The sequence below is a fragment of the Diabrotica virgifera genome, chromosome 8, assembly GCF_917563875.1.
Source record: "Diabrotica virgifera virgifera chromosome 8, PGI_DIABVI_V3a".
Taxonomy (NCBI): Eukaryota; Metazoa; Arthropoda; class Insecta; order Coleoptera; family Chrysomelidae; genus Diabrotica; species Diabrotica virgifera.
Genome location: NC_065450.1, coordinates 49,165,382 through 49,187,911, shown reverse-complemented (window position 1 = coordinate 49,187,911; position 22,530 = coordinate 49,165,382). Strand labels below are relative to the sequence as shown.

At 31.3% G+C, this 22,530-nt stretch overlaps 1 protein-coding gene and 1 long non-coding RNA gene across 2 annotated transcripts in view; both read right to left on the bottom strand.

Annotated features, from left to right (window-relative positions):
* LOC126889979 (damage-control phosphatase ARMT1-like) overlaps window positions 1–13,305 on the bottom strand; it is a 31,863-nt gene extending 18,558 nt beyond the window's left edge. The window contains exons 1-5 of the mRNA XM_050658768.1: window positions 13,047–13,305; window positions 9,828–9,933; window positions 7,244–7,476; window positions 4,893–5,046; window positions 177–339 (exon numbers count right to left, since the gene is read on the bottom strand). Of these exons, the coding sequence (XP_050514725.1) occupies window positions 177–339; window positions 4,893–5,046; window positions 7,244–7,476; window positions 9,828–9,933; window positions 13,047–13,144 (754 nt within the window). The 5' untranslated portion in view covers window positions 13,145–13,305. The remainder of the gene's footprint in view (window positions 1–176; window positions 340–4,892; window positions 5,047–7,243; window positions 7,477–9,827; window positions 9,934–13,046) is intronic.
* Window positions 13,306–20,642: 7,337 nt separating this feature from the next.
* LOC126889984 (uncharacterized) lies at window positions 20,643–22,352 on the bottom strand. The gene is made up of 2 exons (XR_007700246.1): window positions 21,972–22,352; window positions 20,643–20,975 (listed from the first exon to the last, which is right to left on the bottom strand). It is a non-coding gene; the product is annotated as an uncharacterized LOC126889984 (long non-coding RNA).
* Window positions 22,353–22,530: the final 178 nt, after the last annotated feature.

Genomic DNA, 22,530 nt, shown 5'->3' with positions numbered 1-22,530 from the left:
TATTTTGACAACGACACCCGATTTGGGCGTCGAAACGTTAATAAAATCATTTTTTTAGTAAAATTGTGGCTTATTTCCCATCAAAACTAGTTAATTCTTAGAGGAGATGGGACATGAAGAAGAACAAAGTCTATTTGGTTCTGTAAATCAAAAAATTTAAGTACACTGTAACTCACCTATATAATCAGAACTTTTATCTGTCGATATGCCTTCCCAGATTTGTTTGGAATGGTCACACAAAATATAAGGATCTAAAGCAGCAGTATCAAAAAGCGATGAATGATCACTTGCTTTTCCTAACGATAAAGATAAATCACATTTGTTTCCCCATAAATTGAGCTGAAAATAATATTAAATTAATAATTTTTCATAACAGATCATATTGCTGTTGTTGGACCTGACTGTGTAATAATAATGTAGGTAGTCTATGCTTGTCAAGGTATGGAAACATTTTTATTATAATAGTCCAAGTAATGAAGCTTAAAATAGGACAAAACCTCGCAATTTTTACAGAATGAATCGATTTGCTTGAAAATTTGAGAATAAGTAGTGAATAGTCCAAGGATCAAAATCTATATCAATATAAAGGCGCTTTTACCATGGGAGTGGTTGTCACCCCATCTGAAATTGATAGTTTTCGATTTATTCGCTATCGATAGTGTTAGTTTTATATCGAAAAAATCAATGTTTTTAATAAGTTTTCTGCTAATAACTCCAAAAGTTTTCGATTTATCAAAACAACTTTACTAAACAAAAATGTACCATTTGAAAAAATAAACAAAACCGTTTTTTTTTAAATTTTCTTTAAGACCAATAGTAATCGAGCTATACTTTATTATAGGTTGGCTCTTCTTCGTCAAATGCTAAATATTGTAATTTCAAAGTCAAAAGACATGAATACTATGCATTTTTCGAGGACAACTTGTTCACACTAATTTAAAGTACTTAAAAATATCTATCTCCAGATATAAAAAAGAAGTCTCTAGCTCAAAAATTAAGTGACTTATAATGAAAAGAATGTCAGTCCCCATTTTTTTTTTTCAGCGAAAAAGTGATTGCAAGCAACCCCTTAATCACCACCCTAATTAAAATTAGTCATTAACCATATTTGGTCTTTTTTATTTATATATTATTAATAGGTTTTAGAAGTTTTTCTGGCTTAGAATGATTAGTTTTAAAAAAGATGGAGTTAAAAGCGAATAACGAATTTTTGTAGTTTTGGAAAAAATGGCTTTTTCTAAGAATATCAAGATTAGCATCAGAGATACGAAAAAATGTTTAAATATGAAACTATAGATTATTTAATTCTCAAGAACCTGGATTGCAAAAAATTTTTCTACGGCAAAAGTTGAGTGAGCTATTGACAATTAAAACTTGTAATAACATGCAAAAACCACCTTTACTACAAAGTCACCTCTTTTTGCGACTGAGAATTCTAAAAAGATTTAATATTAATAGGCTTATAGGTCTTATAAAAGCATACAAAATTATTTTTTAACAAACTTTCTAAGATAAAAAATAAAAAAGTTACCGTTAAAAAATCAATATATTTTTTTGAAAAAAAAAGGAGATATCCAATTGGAAGCATAATAATGTAAGTTGGCGGTGTTTCTAGTCATTGGCCCATCATTGACCTTATTAATTCTTATTTATTTATGTATGATTAATAGATTCTAGAAGTTTGACTGGCTTAGAATGATTATTTTTTTAAAAACTGGAGTTAAAAGTGAATAACGAATTTTTGTAGTTTGGTAAAAAATGCAATTTTTTCAGAATAGAAAGATTAGCATCAGGGATAGGAAAAAATGTTTTAATATAAAATTGTAGGTTATTTAATTCCCAAGAACTTCTTTAAAAAAAAAATTCTACGGCAAAAATTGAGTGAATCGTAAATGAGTTTTTATCGAAAAACATTGATTTTTTCTATACAAAACTAACACTTTCGATAGCGAATAAATCGAAAACTATTAATTTTATCAAAAAAATGTATAAAACATTTTTTGCTTAGAATGAATGTTTTCATCAACTTTTGCGGTCAAAATTTAATAAAAAATTTCCACCCCCGAGATGGGGTGGCAACCACCCCCATGGTAAAAGCGCCTTTCGGCATCATATAGATTTTGATCCTTGGACTATCCACTACTTATTCTCAAATTTTCAAGCAAATCGATCCATTCTGTAAAAATTGCGAGGTGAAAAGCTTCGGTTCCTGGCCTATAATTAGAGAATCTTATCATAAAACGATGTTTTGGAAAGACAAGAAGATTTGAGACGTCAATAATCAGTGACATGGTGCTTAGCTTGACTTTTTCTTATAAAGGAATAAATACTTGGAGTATGTAGGAAACCCTCTCGTTGGAGCTTTTACCACGCTGAGCACTTAGGACGTGAATTACAAATTGTAAAATTCCCTCATCTTCCTATAGTCTTGGCACCCGTATAGCTTATAATTTTTAAAAGCCAAGGAGGTTGTTACCACAGAAGGTTCCCACTCTTTTCAATCTGATGGGGTGTAGAATGATACTTTAATGTCGTTTTATGTATTATTAGACTGAAAACTTAGTCTGATTCTTAGCAGATATCGCTACGGCATCCCAGCCATTTCGTTGCAATCTGAGACTGTACGCGTCAGAGTATCCTGGTTCAGTCAGAGAGAAGAGCATATATGTGACTACTGATGAGGGGCAAAAAGTCCCGAAACCGGTATAGACGCTTGCTGCACTCTCTGATTGAACTAGAATATAATTCTTCTGCGTTTTAGGGTTGCAACGAAATTGAAAATGTTTATACATTTTTAACGTTTAATTTATTTACTGTATTTGGAGTACGTAGGAAACCTTCTCGTTGGAGCTTTTACCACGCTCAGCAGATGGGACGTGAATTACAAATTGTAAAATTCCCTCATCTTCCTCTAGCCTTGGCACCCGTATGGCTTATAATTTTTAAAAGCCTCTGAGATTGTTCCCAGAGAAGGTACTGTTTTCAATCTGATGGGATGTAGAATGATATTTTAATGTCGTTTTATGTATTATTGAAGTTATACTTCTTTAGGCGCGATTGAGATTGAGGGTGAATTTATATTAATCTGCGCGCATGCGCACACCGACAGTATGGTATCAGTCGTTATACGGGCTCTGATTGGGTGTTGAAATGATCTGTCAATAATAAATATTTGTTCAATATGAAGATAAACAAATGTATAATATATTAGTTTTATTGTTGTGAGGACAGAAACAAAAAGTTTATAATTGTAGTGACTTTTAAGAGGAAACAGTAGCGATCAACAGGTAGCGAAAACGCGTTCCAAGATTGCGGCTGTAATTTTGAATATTTTTTCGATATATTTGGCACACGTATTCGTAATATAATAAAGAATGGCGGTACAGAGCCCAATTTGAAAAATATATTAATATGTGGAAATTACTCTGTAATTAAATACAATATTAAAAAAACGAGCCTGTACCGCCATTAAGAAGAACAAAAAAATACACTTTCTTCAAATAAACTTTTTTATCCGATGCCTAGATTTTGTGTCATTTTGGAACTACTAATGAAATAAAAAATTTTGGTAGTTCCAAAATGACACAAAATCTAGGCATCGGATAAAAAAGTTTATTTGAAGAAAGTGTATTTTTTTGTTCTTCTTAACGGCGGTACAGGCTCGTTTTTTTAATATTGTATTTAATTACAGACTAATTTCCACATATTAATATATTTTTCAAATTGGGCTCTGTACCGCCATTCTTTATTATATTACGAATACGTGTGCCAAATATCTCGAAAAAATATTCAAAATTATAGCCGCAATCTTGGAACGCGTTTTGGCTACCTGTTGATCGCTACTGTATCACCTTAAATAGTTTTTAAAAGCAACAGGTACGTAATAATTGTAAATGTATCATAGGTACCTACCTATTTGAACCTACCAAAATACATAGTATGTAATACTTTTATTTACATAATTTGATTACCATCAAAATTTCTATCAATATTCACCTAATATATTGTTTTCTTACTCTATGTTTTGTTGTATTTTTTCAATTCTAAATCATTTCAATTCAAAATCAAAATAATTTAATTTAATTCAAAAATGTCAAAAGTTTAATCCGTTTAGTTAGTCGATCTTCGCACATAATGACGCATTGTCTCCGTGGCGAAGCGTTTAAGGCGAATGAACCCCAATACCAACCGCGCTGATAAGCTGGTTCGAATCCCAATAGAAACTTTCATTTGTTTTATTTTTTTTATACATTTTATGATTGTAAGTATATTTATTATATAATTTTATTTTCAGAAAACACGTATTTACTTAAAAAAATTTCCGACAATTAATGTTCAGAAATCATTTGTGGCATGTTTAATGTGTTTGTGTGTGTTTTATTCTTTTATTATTTTAATTTTTGGCACTGTTTTAATAAAAATGTTTGAGAAGTAGTAAGTATAAATTAGTTTAATATTTAAATAAAATATAAATAAAAAGTATATTAATTTCGTTTAAATCATATAATAGAAGTATAACTTCTTACGTGCGTACAAAGTACACACACATTCTTTTTTAGATTGAAAACTTAGTCTGACTAAATACTTATTTATGACTTCATTCATTTTGAAACTGTTCGCAATAATCATGAATTAAACGATAGAGATAAAAATTACAATCAAATACAGTAGGAAAAATGAAAGAATACCCATGAACGAACATATAAAACACGCTGTATTTTCCTGTCACCGTGTCACACAAAAAATTGGCCAGCGCAAGTACATGTAATAATTATTATTACATGTACTTGCGCTGGTCAATTTTCTTTGTGATACGGTGACAGGAAAACACAGCGTGTTTTATATGTTCGTTCATGGGTATTCTTTCATTTTTCCGACTGTATATTACTTACTTTTAACATGTTAATAAATTCGTTTTGGTCAGCTGGATTTTGGTTGTTAAGAACATGTACAACATGTTCACTCATGTTTTCTATTAATTTAATTGCTCCTGTGTATGAATCTTGCTTCTGTTGTTCGAAATAATCATAATCTTTAAGATGGAGTCTAAAATTTCAAAATATATGTGTATAACTAAAGATTTAGTGTGAGTAGCAAAAACGTAATTGAAGGAAAACTGTACGCCATACAGAAAAGTGATGAATTAGTAGGGAAAGATTTTCTACACAAAACAAACCTCTAGTTGAATCTACAAACATCGCGACTATAGGAAATATTGGAGACTGCTTTCTTGTGATCGCTTCCTCTACTTAGTGCCTAAAAATTTCTTCTGAGCACATATTACAAACTAGAGGGGATATGACACATCCTTGTACTCCTCTTCTTATTGGAATCTCTTTAAATTTTTGTTGGTCTACTTAAATTATGGCTTTCTGAAATCGGTATAAATTTGTAATGATTCTCACATCCTGATCATCTATTTTTGTGATAATCTAATTCTATCTTCCTTAATATGTTTGCAAGCCTTCTGTGTTGTATTTTGTCGAAGCCTTTCTCAAAGTTAACCAGACATTGTTTCATGAGTGATTGTATAGCAAATAATGCCTCTCTAGTGCCAAAGCCTTTTCTAAATCCCAGTTGGTTTCCTGTTATGCTATGGTCCAGTTTTTTGTAGACACATTCATGGATCACTATCAAGAATACTTTTAAAACATGGTTTATCAAACTGATCGTCCTGTATTCCTCACCTTTCACTGCTTTGGGCTTTTGGATATTTGATATCTTGATATCAAATATCCAATTGACTTGGATTTTGATATTTTGGATACTCAGATATTTGCCATTCTTTAAAAATTTCCTCAATACCTAAACTTCGTTGAATAATAATTTTTCTTCTGGAAGCCGTTCGTGCATGCACCCCGGTCGCTCTGCAGCCTTTCGGCTTATAGTGCTTGAATAATAATCTTAAAATTTCTGTAATTGGGATGAACTGATATTAGCCGTTCTTTGGGAATTTCCCCAGTGTAGTAAACTTCATTGAATAATTGAGGGGGCCAGACGTAAAATGGTTTAAGTGCAGTTTTGATAGTTCTGAGATAATCAGCTTCAAAGTTTTTTGAGTTTTATAAATTCTAGGAGTCATTAAACTAAAATATGTCTAGTGTACAATGTACTATAAAATGATAAAAATATAAGGGTATATTATTAATCTTACTATATCCTTCCTTTTTTTTTCAATTATTAAAAAAATGTACTTAAATCGGTACATAGTGTTGATAAATGTTACTGGTAAAACAGTTCAAGTGCAGATGTTAACTACATATTACTAATCATTTTTGTCCCAGTTGATATCCACAGTATAACTACAACTGACACGTTGCATAATACTTAATTAGTCTTCAAAATTGGTCACAAATCTAATGCCACGTCCGCATTGGTAAATTTTTCGGTACCAGCTGTTCGTCGCAAATATTTGCGTGCTCGAAGTAAATTGTGCTTGTGTGGACGTGTTCGTCGCATAAATCGGACGCAAGAATTTTCGACGCACACAACGCACACGCTCCATCGGTTATCGTTTTCGAGCGAAGATCAAATGATTTGAGCACCACGTCCTCACTGATAAAAATTTGCGACGAACCATTAATTAAATACGCACGAAAAATTTACCAATACGGACGCGCCATAATATTTATTTACTTGAAATTAATCCTGTATTAACATGTGTTTACACATTATAGATTACAGAATACTAAAAATAGTTTTGTGGTAAAATGGTTCAAGCGCACTTAAACCTGTTTATTACTATTTGTTTTGACAGAATACTAAAAATAGTTTTGTGATAAAACGGTTCAAGCGCACGGTTAAACCTGTTTACTACCAAAGCAAACTGCAATTGTTTTCAGTGAACTAAATGTAATGACGATAGATGGCGACTGTAGGGCGAAATATGCTTAAATCGTTTTACCACCAAGTTCTAATACCATTTAAGTATGCGAATCTGTACTTGGAGTGAAATTTTAAAAAAGTGCACTTAAAGCCTTTTACTTCCAACCCCCTCAATTCTACTAGTATATCCATGTGGTTCTCTGTTAAGAACATCAGACTTTTTCAACTTCTCCTTTGGTAATAGTAGGTCCATTTTTCCAAGTGTTTGGAAACAAGCATTCAAGCTATAAGTAAAAACTACATAAACTTATCAATTATGATTAAAATAAAAGCCTATGCATATTATGTATAACAAGCACTGAAAGTATAAGCGGATGAGAAATCTAATGTAATGATGAATTTTAGATGTTTTTCATACTTCGTTTCGAATATCTGTTTGATCCTTCTATACATGTAACATTCTGTTAACAGCCAGATAGTATGAAAATGAGTAGTATGTCCTTCAGCAACACTTTGCTTCTTAATATATTCATTATAAATATTTACATCTGGAGCATCGCCAATTAACAATTTTAATGGCTTGTTTGTTTGTACCTCATATTTGAACTCTGATATTTCTCCTATAATTGCTTTCAACTCATCTAGAGCTTCCTAAAATAGAGAAAACTTAAGTAACAACATTCAGCAAGCTATTCAAAAAATTGAATTAAAAATTAATCCCAGAAAACAGTAGTTCTTCCCAGTGGCACACACGCTTCTACATGCGACTCTGTAATATATATGCGAAGTTTTTGATTCTGACAACCTAACTGAATTGAAAAATGGGCCATCCCATCTTAAAGTTTAGGAAAAGACCTGTCAACCATCCATTTTGGTCTAAGGGTGTGGGTTTTACAGCCCTCCCCATTTGGGGTCTATAGTTAACTATTCCTAAATACTTAAAGTTTTCGACTTCTTCAAAAATGTGTTCTCTTACTTTAACCTTTTTCTTTTAAGTTTTTATCAAATCTCACTATTTTTGTTTTTTCTTGGTTTATTTTTAATTCCATTAGTTTTCCTTCTGCTACCATTTCGTTTATCATTCTTCCATTGTTTTTCTATTTTTTGTTATTAGCACAATATAGTCAGCGTATGCTATTATTTGTCCTTCTTTTGTTCTAATGAGTACCTTTGTTGATTTTCCTGATGATGTATTCTGGGAACAACTGCATATACCATTTAAGACATTGAATAGTAGTAAAATGTCTCTTTGTTTTCTCCGGCTCACAAGAGAAGGTGCAGCTGATGTTGTCATACAGTGTAATCCATAATAATTAGACATATGAAGCTTAAAAGCAATGTAACGGAAGAAATTATTTTGAACTTGTTCAAGTTTCCTAATATAGACCAAGTAGTGTGGGGACCACTCTGATGAGCAATACTTGGGGTGAGATCTGATCAAGGTGAAGTAAAGAACTCTAATACTGGATAAATTTATAAAGTCATGAGATGTTCCTTTTACAAAATCCAACATTTTCATAGATGTTTGAATAACATTGGTGATATGAGTATTGACACAAAGATAATTATCTAGTGTAACCCCTAAGTCCTTGATTTTACCTACAGTATTGAGCAATTGGCCATCAATGTAATAGTCTGTTAATATAGGGGGGTGAGTACTGTTATCGTTATTAAGGTACCAAGGGTATTATAAGGATAATATAAAGGGATATACATTGACCAAAAGCGTTATTATCTATAATACCCGTGGTGCCTTCAACATTTAATGTCTGACTAAATTATTCTTTATATGCAAAAAATTTGAAGGAATTTTGAATTAATTAATTTTCAAATAAGTACATTTACCAGCAATGGTCGTAACGTAATTGTGGTAACCATAGTTTTACTTAGGTTGTTATTTGTCAACTTGACAGTATTAAACTAGTTATTTAAATTTAATGCCCTAGGGCGTTATATCATACTTAACTGACTTCGAAATCATGTCATTATTTGTCAAATAATATACCAGCCGGACATTAAAGTTAATTACATGACATTTTCTCGAATTAAGGTTCATATCATTAAGGGTCGATTTCTCATACCTGCGTTGTGCCTGTGTTAATCTATGGTTCAGTTGCCTGAGGTTCACCGGTGAACTTCGGTTTTGTTTGGAATGCATTTCTCATTCTCAGTGCACGTTCTACAGCTTTTGAGAAATGCCAATAGATAGCAAAAGGTAAAAAACTATCGCCATTTTGTACGACCTTTTTTATGCTGTTATTGAATAAAGTTAAATTTAAGTATTTATAGTCAAATAGTCATTTTAATAATTATAAATAAATGTAATAAAAACAAAAATAATGTTATCGTTTATCGTTAGGCTTAATAGAATAAAATAGGATACTTATATTTATATTATGACAGCGTTTCGTTTTAATACAACACATGCGTAATCCATGAAATCATCTGAACTGGGTTCTGAAATCTTTGAACGGCCGAATTCCAGCGTTCAAGTTGAATGTAGTTTAAACTGCCATCGGTTGAACGTGAATTGAGAAAGACGATTTTGACTTTAAACTGACGTTCACTAAAAGTTCAGGTTAAACTGGAGTTAAACTCGATATGAGAAATTGGCCCTAAGTGAACACCATAGAGAGGTTAGCCAGTTCTAATTGCAATATAGCAGCATTATAATGATTCTGTATAATTTTAAAGCACTTTAAATCATCAGCAAATAATAAGGTGTCACAATCATGAAAACAGTTGATAATATCATTAATAAATAGATTAAAGAGTAATGGACCCTTGTGAGACCCCTGTGGTACACCTGATTTAACCGAAAAAGTTTTTAAGTAGAAGTGGTTCACTCGAACCTGTTGAATTCTTTAAGTTAAATAACTATTTAACCACTGCAACAAATATCCATTTATACCATATGAGCTAAGCTTGCAAATCAGCAGCTCATGGTTAACTGTGTCAAAGGCCTTGGAAAGGTCAGTAAATACTTCTAAAGTTTAACTTACATTTCCATATTTTTCTTTAATTTCTGATTTATGCCTCACTAAATTATCTATTAGATTTGTTAAGATCACTGGCATTCGGTGGGCAACTGTGTAGAATGCAAAACTCCTGAAAAGAAATATGGTTTATTGTCACTGGCAATTTTACAATTTTATGGACAAAGCTTACAAAGAGTCAGAAAAAAAACAATAAGAAATAAAATTTACTGAAATTACATAAATCATCAATATTCCAAAATAAAAGATATTAAAATTAAACAAACAATCTATTGCAAAATTGAAATAAATTGCAAATTCAAAATAATATAATAAAAGAAAAACAAGAGGTGTATATATATTAATTTGTTCAGAGAGTGCCTAGCAATCTTATGGTAGGGGAGCCCAAGCGGGGATTTTTGCAGTTACTCGAGCGCATCTGATTATCATATGGGGAGAAACCTGGTGCCCTGCAGATGTACCTCTACCATATGAAGACCACACGGAAGAAAGGCGAAATGTCACAAAAAGGTTAATTCGAGAAAATTGAGTTTGAAATTGAAACCGCTCGCCTTTCTTCCCTGTACGGAGAATTTTATAACGTGTTTTCAGCTATGAGGATTCGTCTTTTTCCCATGTTTGGGGTGAGTGACAAATCCCGCGACACAAATGAGTTTGAGTGACAAATCCCGCGATATTTCGCAAAATAAACATTAGATCGAAAAACTGCAAAATACACTTAATCAATATTTTTGAAAAATCTATCGAATGGTACCGAACACGACCCCCCACGGAGGTGGGGTGGGGGTTACTTTAAAATCTTAAATAAGAGCCCCAAATGTTTATTCCAGATTTGGATACTTTACGTAAAAATAAGCAACTTTTATTCGAAACATTTTTTCAAATTATGAATAGAGGGCGCTTTAATTGGAAAAAACGATTGTTGGAAATGGAAAATTAAATTAAAAAATGGAAAGTCCCCACCAAAATGGAAAACTTTTCTTAACTTTTTTTGGTTTTAGGACCTACTCTTCACAACCCAATATGTCCCCAAAGCGCTTGAGTGACTGCACATTTAGCATACTTCGCTCCCCTACTATTACTAGTTTCATTATTATTAGAAATCATCAGAGATTGTATGTAAGGAGATCTCTGAACAAACCAAAATAAACACAGCTGACTAGTATCAAATCACGACTGACAAATAGATACGGATGCCATAGCAGTATCTGCTTACAATTCAAAGTTTTATTTCCGAAGAAATAAACTTTTAATGAGACCTTTTTCTGGTTATGCCTTCTTGGTTTCTAGTATTTTAAAATCATATCTTCCTCAACATTCTTATGGTTGCAGAAGAGGAATAACAATGGCTATCTTTAGATACTGGAAATTTACCTTCCTCAAAAGAATCATTAATTAGTAAGATGAGGACTTCCAATACATTTTCTGAGAGATTTGAGAAAATTTTTTATATAGTCCTTCAGTCTACAGGAAGATTTGCTTTTGGTACTATTGATTGTTTGGGTCAGTTCAGATTTATCAACTGGTCTTATAAAGAATGAATTCGAAACATTTTTTGGATTAGGGAGATAGTAAATGGGATCTTGTTGTGGCAAAATAATTAGTTGTATTTTTACTTACATTAACGAAGTAGGTATTCCTTTAGATTTTCAGGGTTTGGAAGGGCAAATGTTTGACTTGTTTTATTTCGAAGATCATTTATTATGGACCAAGTTTCTTTTCCAACACTTTTAGAGCTTCCCAGGCGATTTTGATAAATAGTACACTTTTTTAGCTGGTTTGATCAATTGTTGATAGGTTAAGGTTACCCTGTACCATAGATATATAATACTCTAGATTGCGCCCTGCGATCTTAAAATGGGTGACGGTTGCGACAGAGATAAATGAGCCTATTTGGTCGGTAGTCTCTTTTTAATTTAAGGGGAATATCGACGACGTGAATATCCCACTTTATCGAGTAATATGTGTTGACAGTTGGAGCGGGTGGTGACGGGAAATGGTCTTTGGTCTTCGGACGTGGATAATCGTGGTTCGAATCCCATACCAACTTTACTTTTTTTATTTTTATTTAATCAATATTGCGTTTATTAGATATTTTTACATCTGAAAAACGGACCTAAGTAAATCTAGCAGATAATAAATGTATGTATAGTAAGTTAATATTGGAATACATAATTTGTGAATTGCATAGTAAAATAAAAGTCATTCGTTATTAATATAAATTCGTCCTTCTTCGAATGATGTGAATGTTTGTTTTGCTTCTACTTTTTTAAAAAATTGTAACAATAGTTTCATAAATAAAAATAATGTCTAATTACTTATAATTGAATCGGTCATTTCAAAAACAGCAAAGTCCACAATTTTCAGAAACTAACTTTTTGAGAGGAATAGACTCCTTTAAGATAAACGTTGTGTGCAAAAACGACACCAGTCCAGTAAAAACATTAGGAACAAAACTACAATATAACTCTGAATTTTGATGTCATCCATTTCATCCATCTTTCGACTATATAGTTAGTTTTCTTTGCTCTTCTGTAAAATTAGGAATATGTGACTCATGTTGTTTTTGAAATGACCGATTCAATTAATAAATCGATGGTACATTATGTTGATATTAATTATTGGTAATTTTTTACGAATATTTTTAACAATTACTTTATACTATTCTACAATTAACTTATTAAAAAAATAACATTGGCTTTTATATTTTTAAAAATCTATAGGTACCTACACAGTTTTTCTTATTTGTTATATATTTCTTTGCGTAGATTTACTTTAGAGATGTAATAATATCTAATAAACGCAATATTGATTAAATAAAAAATAAAAAAAGTAAAGATTGGTATGGGATTCGAACCAGGATTATCCACGTCCGAAGACAAACGACCAGTTCTCGTCGCCATCCGCTCGAACTGTCAAACCATCTAAAATACTCGACGACAGAGTAGGATAGTGACGTCGTCGATACTCCCCTTGAATTAGAAAGAGACTACCGACCAAATAGGCTCATTTATCTCTGTCGCAACCGTCACCCATTTTAAGATCGTAAGGCGCAATCTAGAGTATTATATATCTATGCCCTGTACTAGGTGATATCAAAGAATATATACTCTCCTGGAGTACTGGAGAGTATATATTCTTTGGTGATATATTCAGTGACAGAGACGAAAACAATATACTTCTTTAGACTTACTCAATAGCAAGAGAAATAGAGGTAAATCTTACCTTTTGTAAAAAGCAGAAAGATATACATTTCTAGGAGTTTTCAAATCCAAACTACCGCTTGAACCGCAGTCGCAGGTCACTGGCAAATTGTCAGACATATTCAAATTCCTAACATACGTTAAAACTTTAAACTCTAATGATATCAATTGACCTCTATCTCTATCTGTTAAAAGATTAGAAATAATTTTTGAAAATCACTTTTTCTAATCTTTTAGGTTATTGTAAAATGTCATTGTAAAATTCTTCTTCTTCCTTGGTATTCCAGGACCTGCCTCTATTAAGGTGTACAGTGATATAATATATTTTATATGTCCACTTTCATAGGTACGGATAGATGTTACAACCCATTCCGCTGTGTTGCCAAATTTTTAAGCAGTATCGAAACGCGGCAGATTTAAAAACATGTCAAAATATGTTGTTTTACTTTAGGTTCTAAAAGTGAATCAAATCTATTTTTTCTAATTTGATAGTTGCTTGTATAATATAATATATTCCAGTTAGTTATCCAGTAGATAAGCTTTAAAAGTAAGTTTGGATTCCGAACACACCTGATTTTTGTGTTTATTTTTATAATTTCAGCTCCTAACCTAACATAATTAGATTCAAATATGACTTTATCGTTTTTATTTCCATTTTGGAAGAGGGAATGAAGAAAATGTAAGTAAATCAAAGAATTACAACTTAAAAAATAAGTATACAAAGTCATAAGGTTTAGAAATACATTTCCATATTTTAATCAGACAACAATATTGTCTTAGAAAAAAACATTGATTATGCTGAAAAATTTACTGGAGAGCTTGAACAAGAGGAAAAATCCATTTTAAGTTAGTGGAAAACTGTTGATTTGTATGTAAAATAAAAGACAAAGACAAGTTTAAATAAAGACAATCTAGCTAATGAAACAGATGCAGTGGTAATTTTGTTTACATAATAATTATGTGTACATATTATATGATTATTAATATTAACTGTTCAATGATGTAAAAATTTGTTAATGTGGGGAAAACTTTTATTTAAATTCAATACTATATTTCTGTAGTGGTATGGCAAAACTTGATGTTGTGGCTGATTTTAGCCAGAATGAGATTATTTGCTTGATATGCTATTTAGTAACATTTCTTCAAGTTTGTAGAGTTTGGTATGTGTATGATGAAGGTAAAACCCCCTTTGTCCCACATATCTTTTGTATAAAAGATATGTCCCCTCCCCTTTTAACTTACAGTAGAACCCCGATTATCCGGGTGCAGATTATCTGTGCTACGATTTTCTATTACATACCCAAGTTGCATTTTTGAGGTTTTATCAAAATAGCGTCATCGTAAATCACTTGACAGAAACTCTATATGACGAAAGAGAGACTCATAATGAAATATTAATTTTTTTCTGTTATCTTTTTATGGTAGGTACATATGTATGTGTATGTACATATGTATTATACATAAGAAATACATGTTCGGATTATCCCTGCTTTTCAATACACCTTCGGTCCTGAGGAGGACGGATAATCGGGGTTCTACTGTATTAGGTAGTGCAGAACTTGATATATTACTTGATTTCTTATGTTGATTACTTTTCGTTTTTGAGTTGGCAAAACATGATTCAAAGTTTCCAAATTCTCTCCTGAAAAATTAGGCTAGATGGACATATCAATCATTGTCAAAACTCTCCAGATTTATAATCCATCCAACTGATATATTGAATAGTAAACTAGGGCTAAAAACCAACTATGTATATCAAAACACAATATTTTTAAAGATTGGATAATGTACATGGTAAATTGAAGAATCCCAATAACAGGAATAAAACCTAATTTTAATATTTGGATGCCTCAGAAGTCAAACGGTGTAAGTCACATTTTCCCTAAAAATGACTTATGGGTTATAACACTTATTATTATTTGTTTATTTATTTTACGGGCAAGCCCAATTCTACAAAAATGCATAGTGTACAGAAAAAAAACAATAACATAATATAATATAAAAAACAGACATACAGAAATATAAATATAATATTAGAAGTAAATATGTACTATGAAATAATATCATAAAACCAAGTTAACAAATTACAAAACCAAGTTAACAAATTACAGACGCTTCACTCAAATATTGATCCCATCTAAATTTCTTTTAAAACGACTGATGGAGTTGTCGAACAGTTGTAAATTGCAAAGGGAGTTTGCTAAATTCAAGACTCTGGGTACGAATGAAAAAAGTGAATAATTAAACCTGTGGAATGGTACATAAAATGTTCGCACTTGTCTAGTGGTGCGAGGTGGTACAAACAGTGCGATCTTATTAAGTAGTTGAGAACAACTGCATATACCATTTAAGATCTTGAATAATAGCAAAAGGTCCCTTTGTTTTCTCCTGCTTGCAAGAGAAGGGACCTGCAGTTGATGCTGCCATACAGCGTAATCTTGATAGGTATGAAGCTTAAAAGCAATGTAACGGAAGAAACTATTTTGGACTTGTTCAAGTTTCCTAATGTAGACCAAGTAGTGTGGGGACCACACTGAAGAGCAATACTCAAGGTGAGACCTGACCAAAGAGAAGTAAAGAACTCTAATACTGGATATGTTTGTAAAATCACGAGTTGTTCTTTTTACAAAACCCAGCATTTTCATAGATGTTTGAATGACATTGATGATGTGAGAATTGAAACAAAGAGAGTTTTCCAGTGTAATCCCCAAGTCCTTGATTCTATTAACAGTGTTGAGCAATTGGCCATCAATGTAATAGTTTGATAATATTGGGTGGTGAGTACGGTTAAAGTTAATTACAGGACATTTGATTGAATTAAGGTTCATACCGTTAAGTGAACACCATGCAGAGAGGTTATTCAGTTCTGATTGCAATATGGCAGCATCATAATGATTTTTTATAACTTTAAAGCACTTCAAGTCATCAGCAAATAGCAAGGCGTTACAATCGTGAAAACAGTTGGTAATATCATTAATAAATATATTAAAGAGTAATGGACCCAAATGGGACCCCTGTGGTACACCTGACTTAACTGGAAAGGTTTGTGAGTAAAAGTGGTTTACTCGAACTTGTTGAAATCTTTCGGTTAAATAACTCTGTAAAATTATATAACTCTGTATATTATTATATATAGAAATATTATTATTTCCTTGTTGTATTTATGAATATGTTACCCATGTTATGATAAATAAAGACAGTTTACAGTCGGAAAAATTAAAGAATACCCATGAACGATCACATCAATCACATATTCAGATTACTAATAATCTATCTCTCTCGTTTGTTATTTATGGGAAAAAACAGCAAATACAAAATATGTGATTGACTGATTGATGTGATCGTTCATGGGCTCTGAGCTTCGCTGGTGGCGCTCCTGGCGGATTACTAATTCAACTTTCACCGGTAATTTTTAAATTTATTATTTAATTGTTATCGCTTAATATTTACAATGCAAAAAATTAAATAAATTGTACTCGATTATTTTTAAGATTTTGCTAATCATTTTGACGTTCTATTGATAAAATATGAATTTCTTACTTCGGATACTTACACAATTATCGTGTAGATGGCGCTAAGATTACCGTTTATTTCAATCAACGATATTACGGAACATTAAAAAAACATAAATTCAGTATTTAAAACGTAAGTATATTTAAGGTAAAAATATATACCTACCACAGCTTTGACCAACTAATATTTTTTATAATTAATGTTTTTACTTTTAATTTTAAATTAATCACTTTGACATTTATGTCAAATTTCCGGTAAACGTTTACAGACTTGCCACTACTGGCGGTGGTGAATTTGTAAATATCCCCTCTACGTACGAGCTCACAGCGTATAGGGCTTTTCATTCACAGTCATTTGTTTCGAGCTTCTGTCATGTGTCATCAAATATTAATATATCTACAACATACGTTATTGGTATATACAATAGCACAAACCAAAGACATATGACGTAGATATAATAATATTATGTGACACATGACAGAAGCTCGAAACAAATGACAATCGATGAAAAGCCCTATTCTTTCATTCTTCCGACTGTATTTGTCAGCAACTATTGTCAGAAACATCTTAGTATCTCATTTTAAGCACTTATTGACTTACACCGATTGGCTTCTGAGGCATTGATTTGTTAATAGATACCTTTCACTTTTCTAAATAAAAAAATTAGTTACAGATATGACAAACATCTAGCTAGAAGATGGAATCCTGCGTTCTTAAAATAAAAAAAGCTAGTTCCAGAAGTAAGCTACCAATAATAAACTAGAGAATGTATTACAAGAAAGAACAACGCTAATACTCAACATAGCTCAATTGCTTCAGATAGAAAAAGAGGAGGAAAGGGTACAACACAAGCGTGCCAGAGAAAATGAAAGGGCAGAAGAGAGACACAAAATTCATTGATTTATTAAATTTACAAATTAAATTATACAAAGGACAATTAAATAAAAAATTAAAAAATGATACATGTATATTAATGATCCTTCTTTTTCACCATAAAGCTTGTTACTGACCAGGAGGTATACTATATATACTATAATAGATATACATATATTATATCTCATATCGCTCACTCTAGTAATGAGTGAGCCTGCATAAACGGAACCATAATATACATTATAGTTCCGTGTATGCAGCCTCACTCATTACTGTAGTGAGTGATATGAGATATATTATAGTATAGCTCCCCTTGTATGACAAGCTTAACACAAAAAAATTTATAAGGTTATCAAACATCTTAACTTCAGTAAATTCAATAATTTAGCTTATTCCTGGTATATACTTAACAAAAAATAATTTTTGAATTAAATTAATTGACGCAAAAAGAAGAATGTGAATTTATGTAATTTATTTAAGCCAAAATACATTGTACGGCTGTCAGTAAATAGAAAAAAATGTTTATTTCACAAATAAACATTTCTTTTCGCTTAAATTAAATCACAAACAGCCTCCCACATACCTCTTGGCAGTTTGAACATTTAATTTAAGCGAAAAGCAATGTTTATTTGCCAAATAAACATGTATTTTGAGTTAAATAAATTGCATACATTCTTCTTTTTTCGTCAATTAATTTAATACAAAAATTATTATTTTGGCCACCCTGTATAAATAATGATATTCATGTTTATATTACTGTATAGAGAATTGAACACCCTTTCAAATGAGGTGCCACACGACCCCTATTCCCATTTAAAAAAATCATCGATTCCGTCACCACGCTCAGATGGATGACGTCACTAGTATGAAATATATGGCAAAAAATTGTAATTTGAAAATAAAAATCGACCTATTTCGGGATTTTTCTCTAAAGTCGTCCATTTTAGAGAAAATGAATTTATTCCATAATTTAGATCCTCTTCTGTATGTGCACTTATATTTTATACCTCTATTTCTAATGTAATTATCGAGTTTGAAAAAATACATTTGATTCACTTTTAGGAAGAAGATATTAAAAAAGGCAAGTGTTAGGATGTAGTAATTCAATGGATTATTCAATAAATATGAAAATATGGACATTATAGACAAAATATTGAATAATTTTTAGAACGTGTAATGACATGTTTTTAAATCGGCCGCGTTTAGGATTCCGATCCTGATTAAACATTTGGCAACATCGCGGAATGGGTTGTAAGATCTATCCCTACCTCACTTTCATAGCCACCTTTACTTAACAAGCCATGAAGTTGAAACTTGGCAACATCTATTGGTAGACCGATTAATTCTGACAGTTCTCATTTGTTTTTAAATAATTTTCACTTTATTTACAGAGAAACTGAAATATTTTACAATATTTCGTGCTCCAAATTATAAAGAACATTAAAAGGTATGTTATTAAGATGATTTTAGTTCAATATAATATATTTTTATATAAACTTGCGTGCATATAGAAATCCGTCCACTTAAAAATTTTGTCATTTTTAATGTCTCATATTTCCTAAACCTGTTGGCAGATTTAAGTGATTTTTATAAATATTATAGCCTAATTCTTTAACAATAGGGCTTTTCATTCACAGTCATTTGTTTCGAGCTTCTGTCATGTGTCACATAAATATTACTATATCTACGTCATACGTTATTGGCGTTACCAATGATACAAACCAAAGACGTATGACGTAGATAAATGAATATTATGTGACACATGACAGAAGCTCGAAACAAATGACAATCGATGAAAAGTTGCTAAATAGTTAAATTTTTATGGTGTACCGGGCATTTAAAAAATACTGAAATTAAAACCCAACTATACACTCCGGTTTTCTTAATATTCTGTTTTTTTTTATTAATTCGCTTATGTTTAACAACTAGATTTGTTCTTTATCAATTCAGGGTGTTTCTAAATAAGTGCGACAAAGTTTAAGGGGAAATAGGAACAAAATGAAAAATTTTGACGCCTGTATTTTAAAGGTAATTATTTTTTTCGAATTCTGAGAAAACTAATACGTATTTTTGAAAAATTTAAACGCAGAATAAAAGATTACTTTATTACCGAGGGCCAAAAATCCCTTAGAATGAATAAAAAGTTTTTTTTAATGACATATTTGAAACTAAAAATCACACTAAATTTTCTTAGTTCTTCACCCCTGTAACTTATTAAAATAAACATAGAAGTTTTCAGGTACTTTGGGTCCTTGGTCCTAACGTAATCTTTCACTCTGCGTTTAAATTTTTGAAAAATACTTATTAGTTTTCTTAGGATTCGAAAAAAATGAATCCCGTTTATACTCTTGTTATTGGTTTTTTTTTGTATAATAAACGTTACTTACAAGGAGTTACTTTTAATATTATTTTGTACAAACTTCCAATTAATAATATTTTCTTGTTCGTCTCAAAAAATACTATAAATTTTACCAGAATTTGTACTTTAAAATCGTAGTTTCGAAAGCGGTAGTCCGAAAGTCAGACTACGGACGTCATCAATTGCGACGTTGCCTTTTTCTCTTCATGGCTTGTAAAGTAAAGGTGGCTATGCCACTTTACATCAACAATAAGGCCCGGTTGTACAATCGAGGTTCAACTCCGGCTCAGCGCCATTACCGAGTTCAGGGCAAGAAGTGCGTTGTACATACAAAGTTTAAGCTTGAGCTCGGTTTAAGCCCGGGTTCAGCTGAGCGGTCGATGTTCGGCGGTTTAACGCTGGTTCAAGCATTTTTAACCTCACATTTTTGTCATTGTCAACGGAAATCATAATATTTACACCTTAAAAATGAACCTCATTGAAAATTTAACTAATAATGAAGATTTTCTGGAAATGGTAAATATTCTAGAAGGAAGGAGAACACAGAAACAGTGTAGGTCTAGAGAAAATCATTTTGAAAATGGAAGGATAATGCATTGTTGCAAAGATTTTGGATATCTGTTCACTGTTCACTATTTGTATGAAACTAATATTGCTCATAGAATAAAAAATCGAACAGATAGGTAAGAACGAGAACGAAAACAAGTGGCAAATTTGTTATTGACATTTCAAGAACCAAGCTGTATCTTCTAAGAACATGGTTTTTATTGCCTTAAATTAAGGTTTTGTGCAGTGAAGTGGGCCCATATCACTGGTTTTAAGCAACAGGCTCCTTTTTGCGACTTGTGAATGATTTTGAAGCAAATGTAGAAAACGATTTTGTTAATTTATTAAATTAGATGTACATAATTTATTAATAAATCTTAAATTAATTATATTTGTACCATGCTTATGTAGGTACATATTATCACTTTATTTAATAATAATTACAAACTAATTTACCTTCTAAAATTATTTAAATTACCTACCTACTTCCCTAGAATAAGGCAAATATTAACATTTTTGAGTGAATTTGAAATCATAGCTGTAAACAGTTAAATATTTATGAGAAGAGAATGTGAAGATTGAATTAGTATCTTCTTTGGTGATAGTGGTTACGGAGTCAAGAAAACCTGATAACACCCTTACGCAATCCTTCATCACAAGCTGAAATTTTATTTAATGAGGCACAATGAGAATGCAGAATGCATAGACACAGTTGAATGGGTCTACCGAATAACAATTGTTAAGTGCCATGTGATTCGTTTTTAAGAAATCGAACAAAAACTGTTAAAATTGGAATATTGGTAAATTTACACATTTAAAGGTTAGTTATTAATACAGTTTGTAAATAACTGTACTGTATTACTAATCCTTTTTTAATGGCATGGACTATATGTCAATCAGCCAGTCAAAGCATGACGAATATATTAAGAAGAATATAGGTACATTTAAAGACCGTAAAGTCCATAAAATATCAATGACGAAGAAAAGTTAGTTCAGTTGAGATGTAATTTAAGTACTGAAATTAAACAGATGGTACTAAGCTGAAGTAATTAATTACTAATCCTTAAAATGTATAAATTTACCATTATTATAATTTTAACAGTTTTTGTTCGATTTCTTAAAAACGAATCACATGGCACTTTTATTCGGAAGGCCCATTCAATTGTAATTGGAACATCAATGATACACAATATTGCAATGCTTTTTAATAACCCTTTGCTTATACTACATAAAGAAGAAGAAGTAGCAATAACATTAGCCAAAAATGTAGTAAATCTAACTGTCTATAGTCTAGAGAATCATGAGAAGTACAATTTGTCAAACGTAGGAGGAGGTTGAAAATCTTATGCATGAATACTTTGTTAATTTAGAAATTTAAACTAATACATACAACAACTATTAGATATTTATAAAAATTTCTTACTATCTGCTACAATCAATGGCTTTGATAAACTTCTTTAAAATTTTGGGGGTTATTTGTTTCATTCTATTTTGTACAATTCTGCTTTATTATTTGGCCAAAGATACCAATATTTCTTTTTGAGAAGTGAAATTGGAAGGCTTTTTTGCGTCCAGTGTAGAAAAAAACACTTATATAAAAACAGTTTTTTACAAAAAGAAAATAAACACATTGCAATATCCTAATACTTATAATACCTATTCAAATGGTCTGTTCACAAATTTAACGTAGGAAATTGATTAAACTGATAAACTAAACGATAGAAAATACCGATTAAACTAATAACAGTAATAAAAGAATTATATTGACAAAAACCAAATAATAATACATAAATGGCGGGAAAATTTATGTCGAGAATTGACGGGAATTGCTTTGAATACGCATGCCTTACGTTGCCAACCTTACCAAAATTTGTATGAACCTCGGCTTAACTGAACTCGGCATTGAACAACCCGAATGAAGTTAAACCGACGCTCAAAATTGAACCCGGTTCAACTAAGCCATAGCTTAAGCCGCCAATGTACAATCGGGCCTAAATTGAATAAGAAATTGACAAAGTTATTCAAGGCCAAATTTAACGTGTACAAGATGTATGGTTTGTAAAAGAAAATGAAGGAATTTGATGAAATAGAACAATTGGATATGTTTTATTTTGTCAAATTTCTTTACTTTCTTTTTATTCACGGCAAAATTGGGTGTTTTGTATAGTCCAATTTGACCTTGAATAACTTTGTCAATTTATTATTCAATTTATTG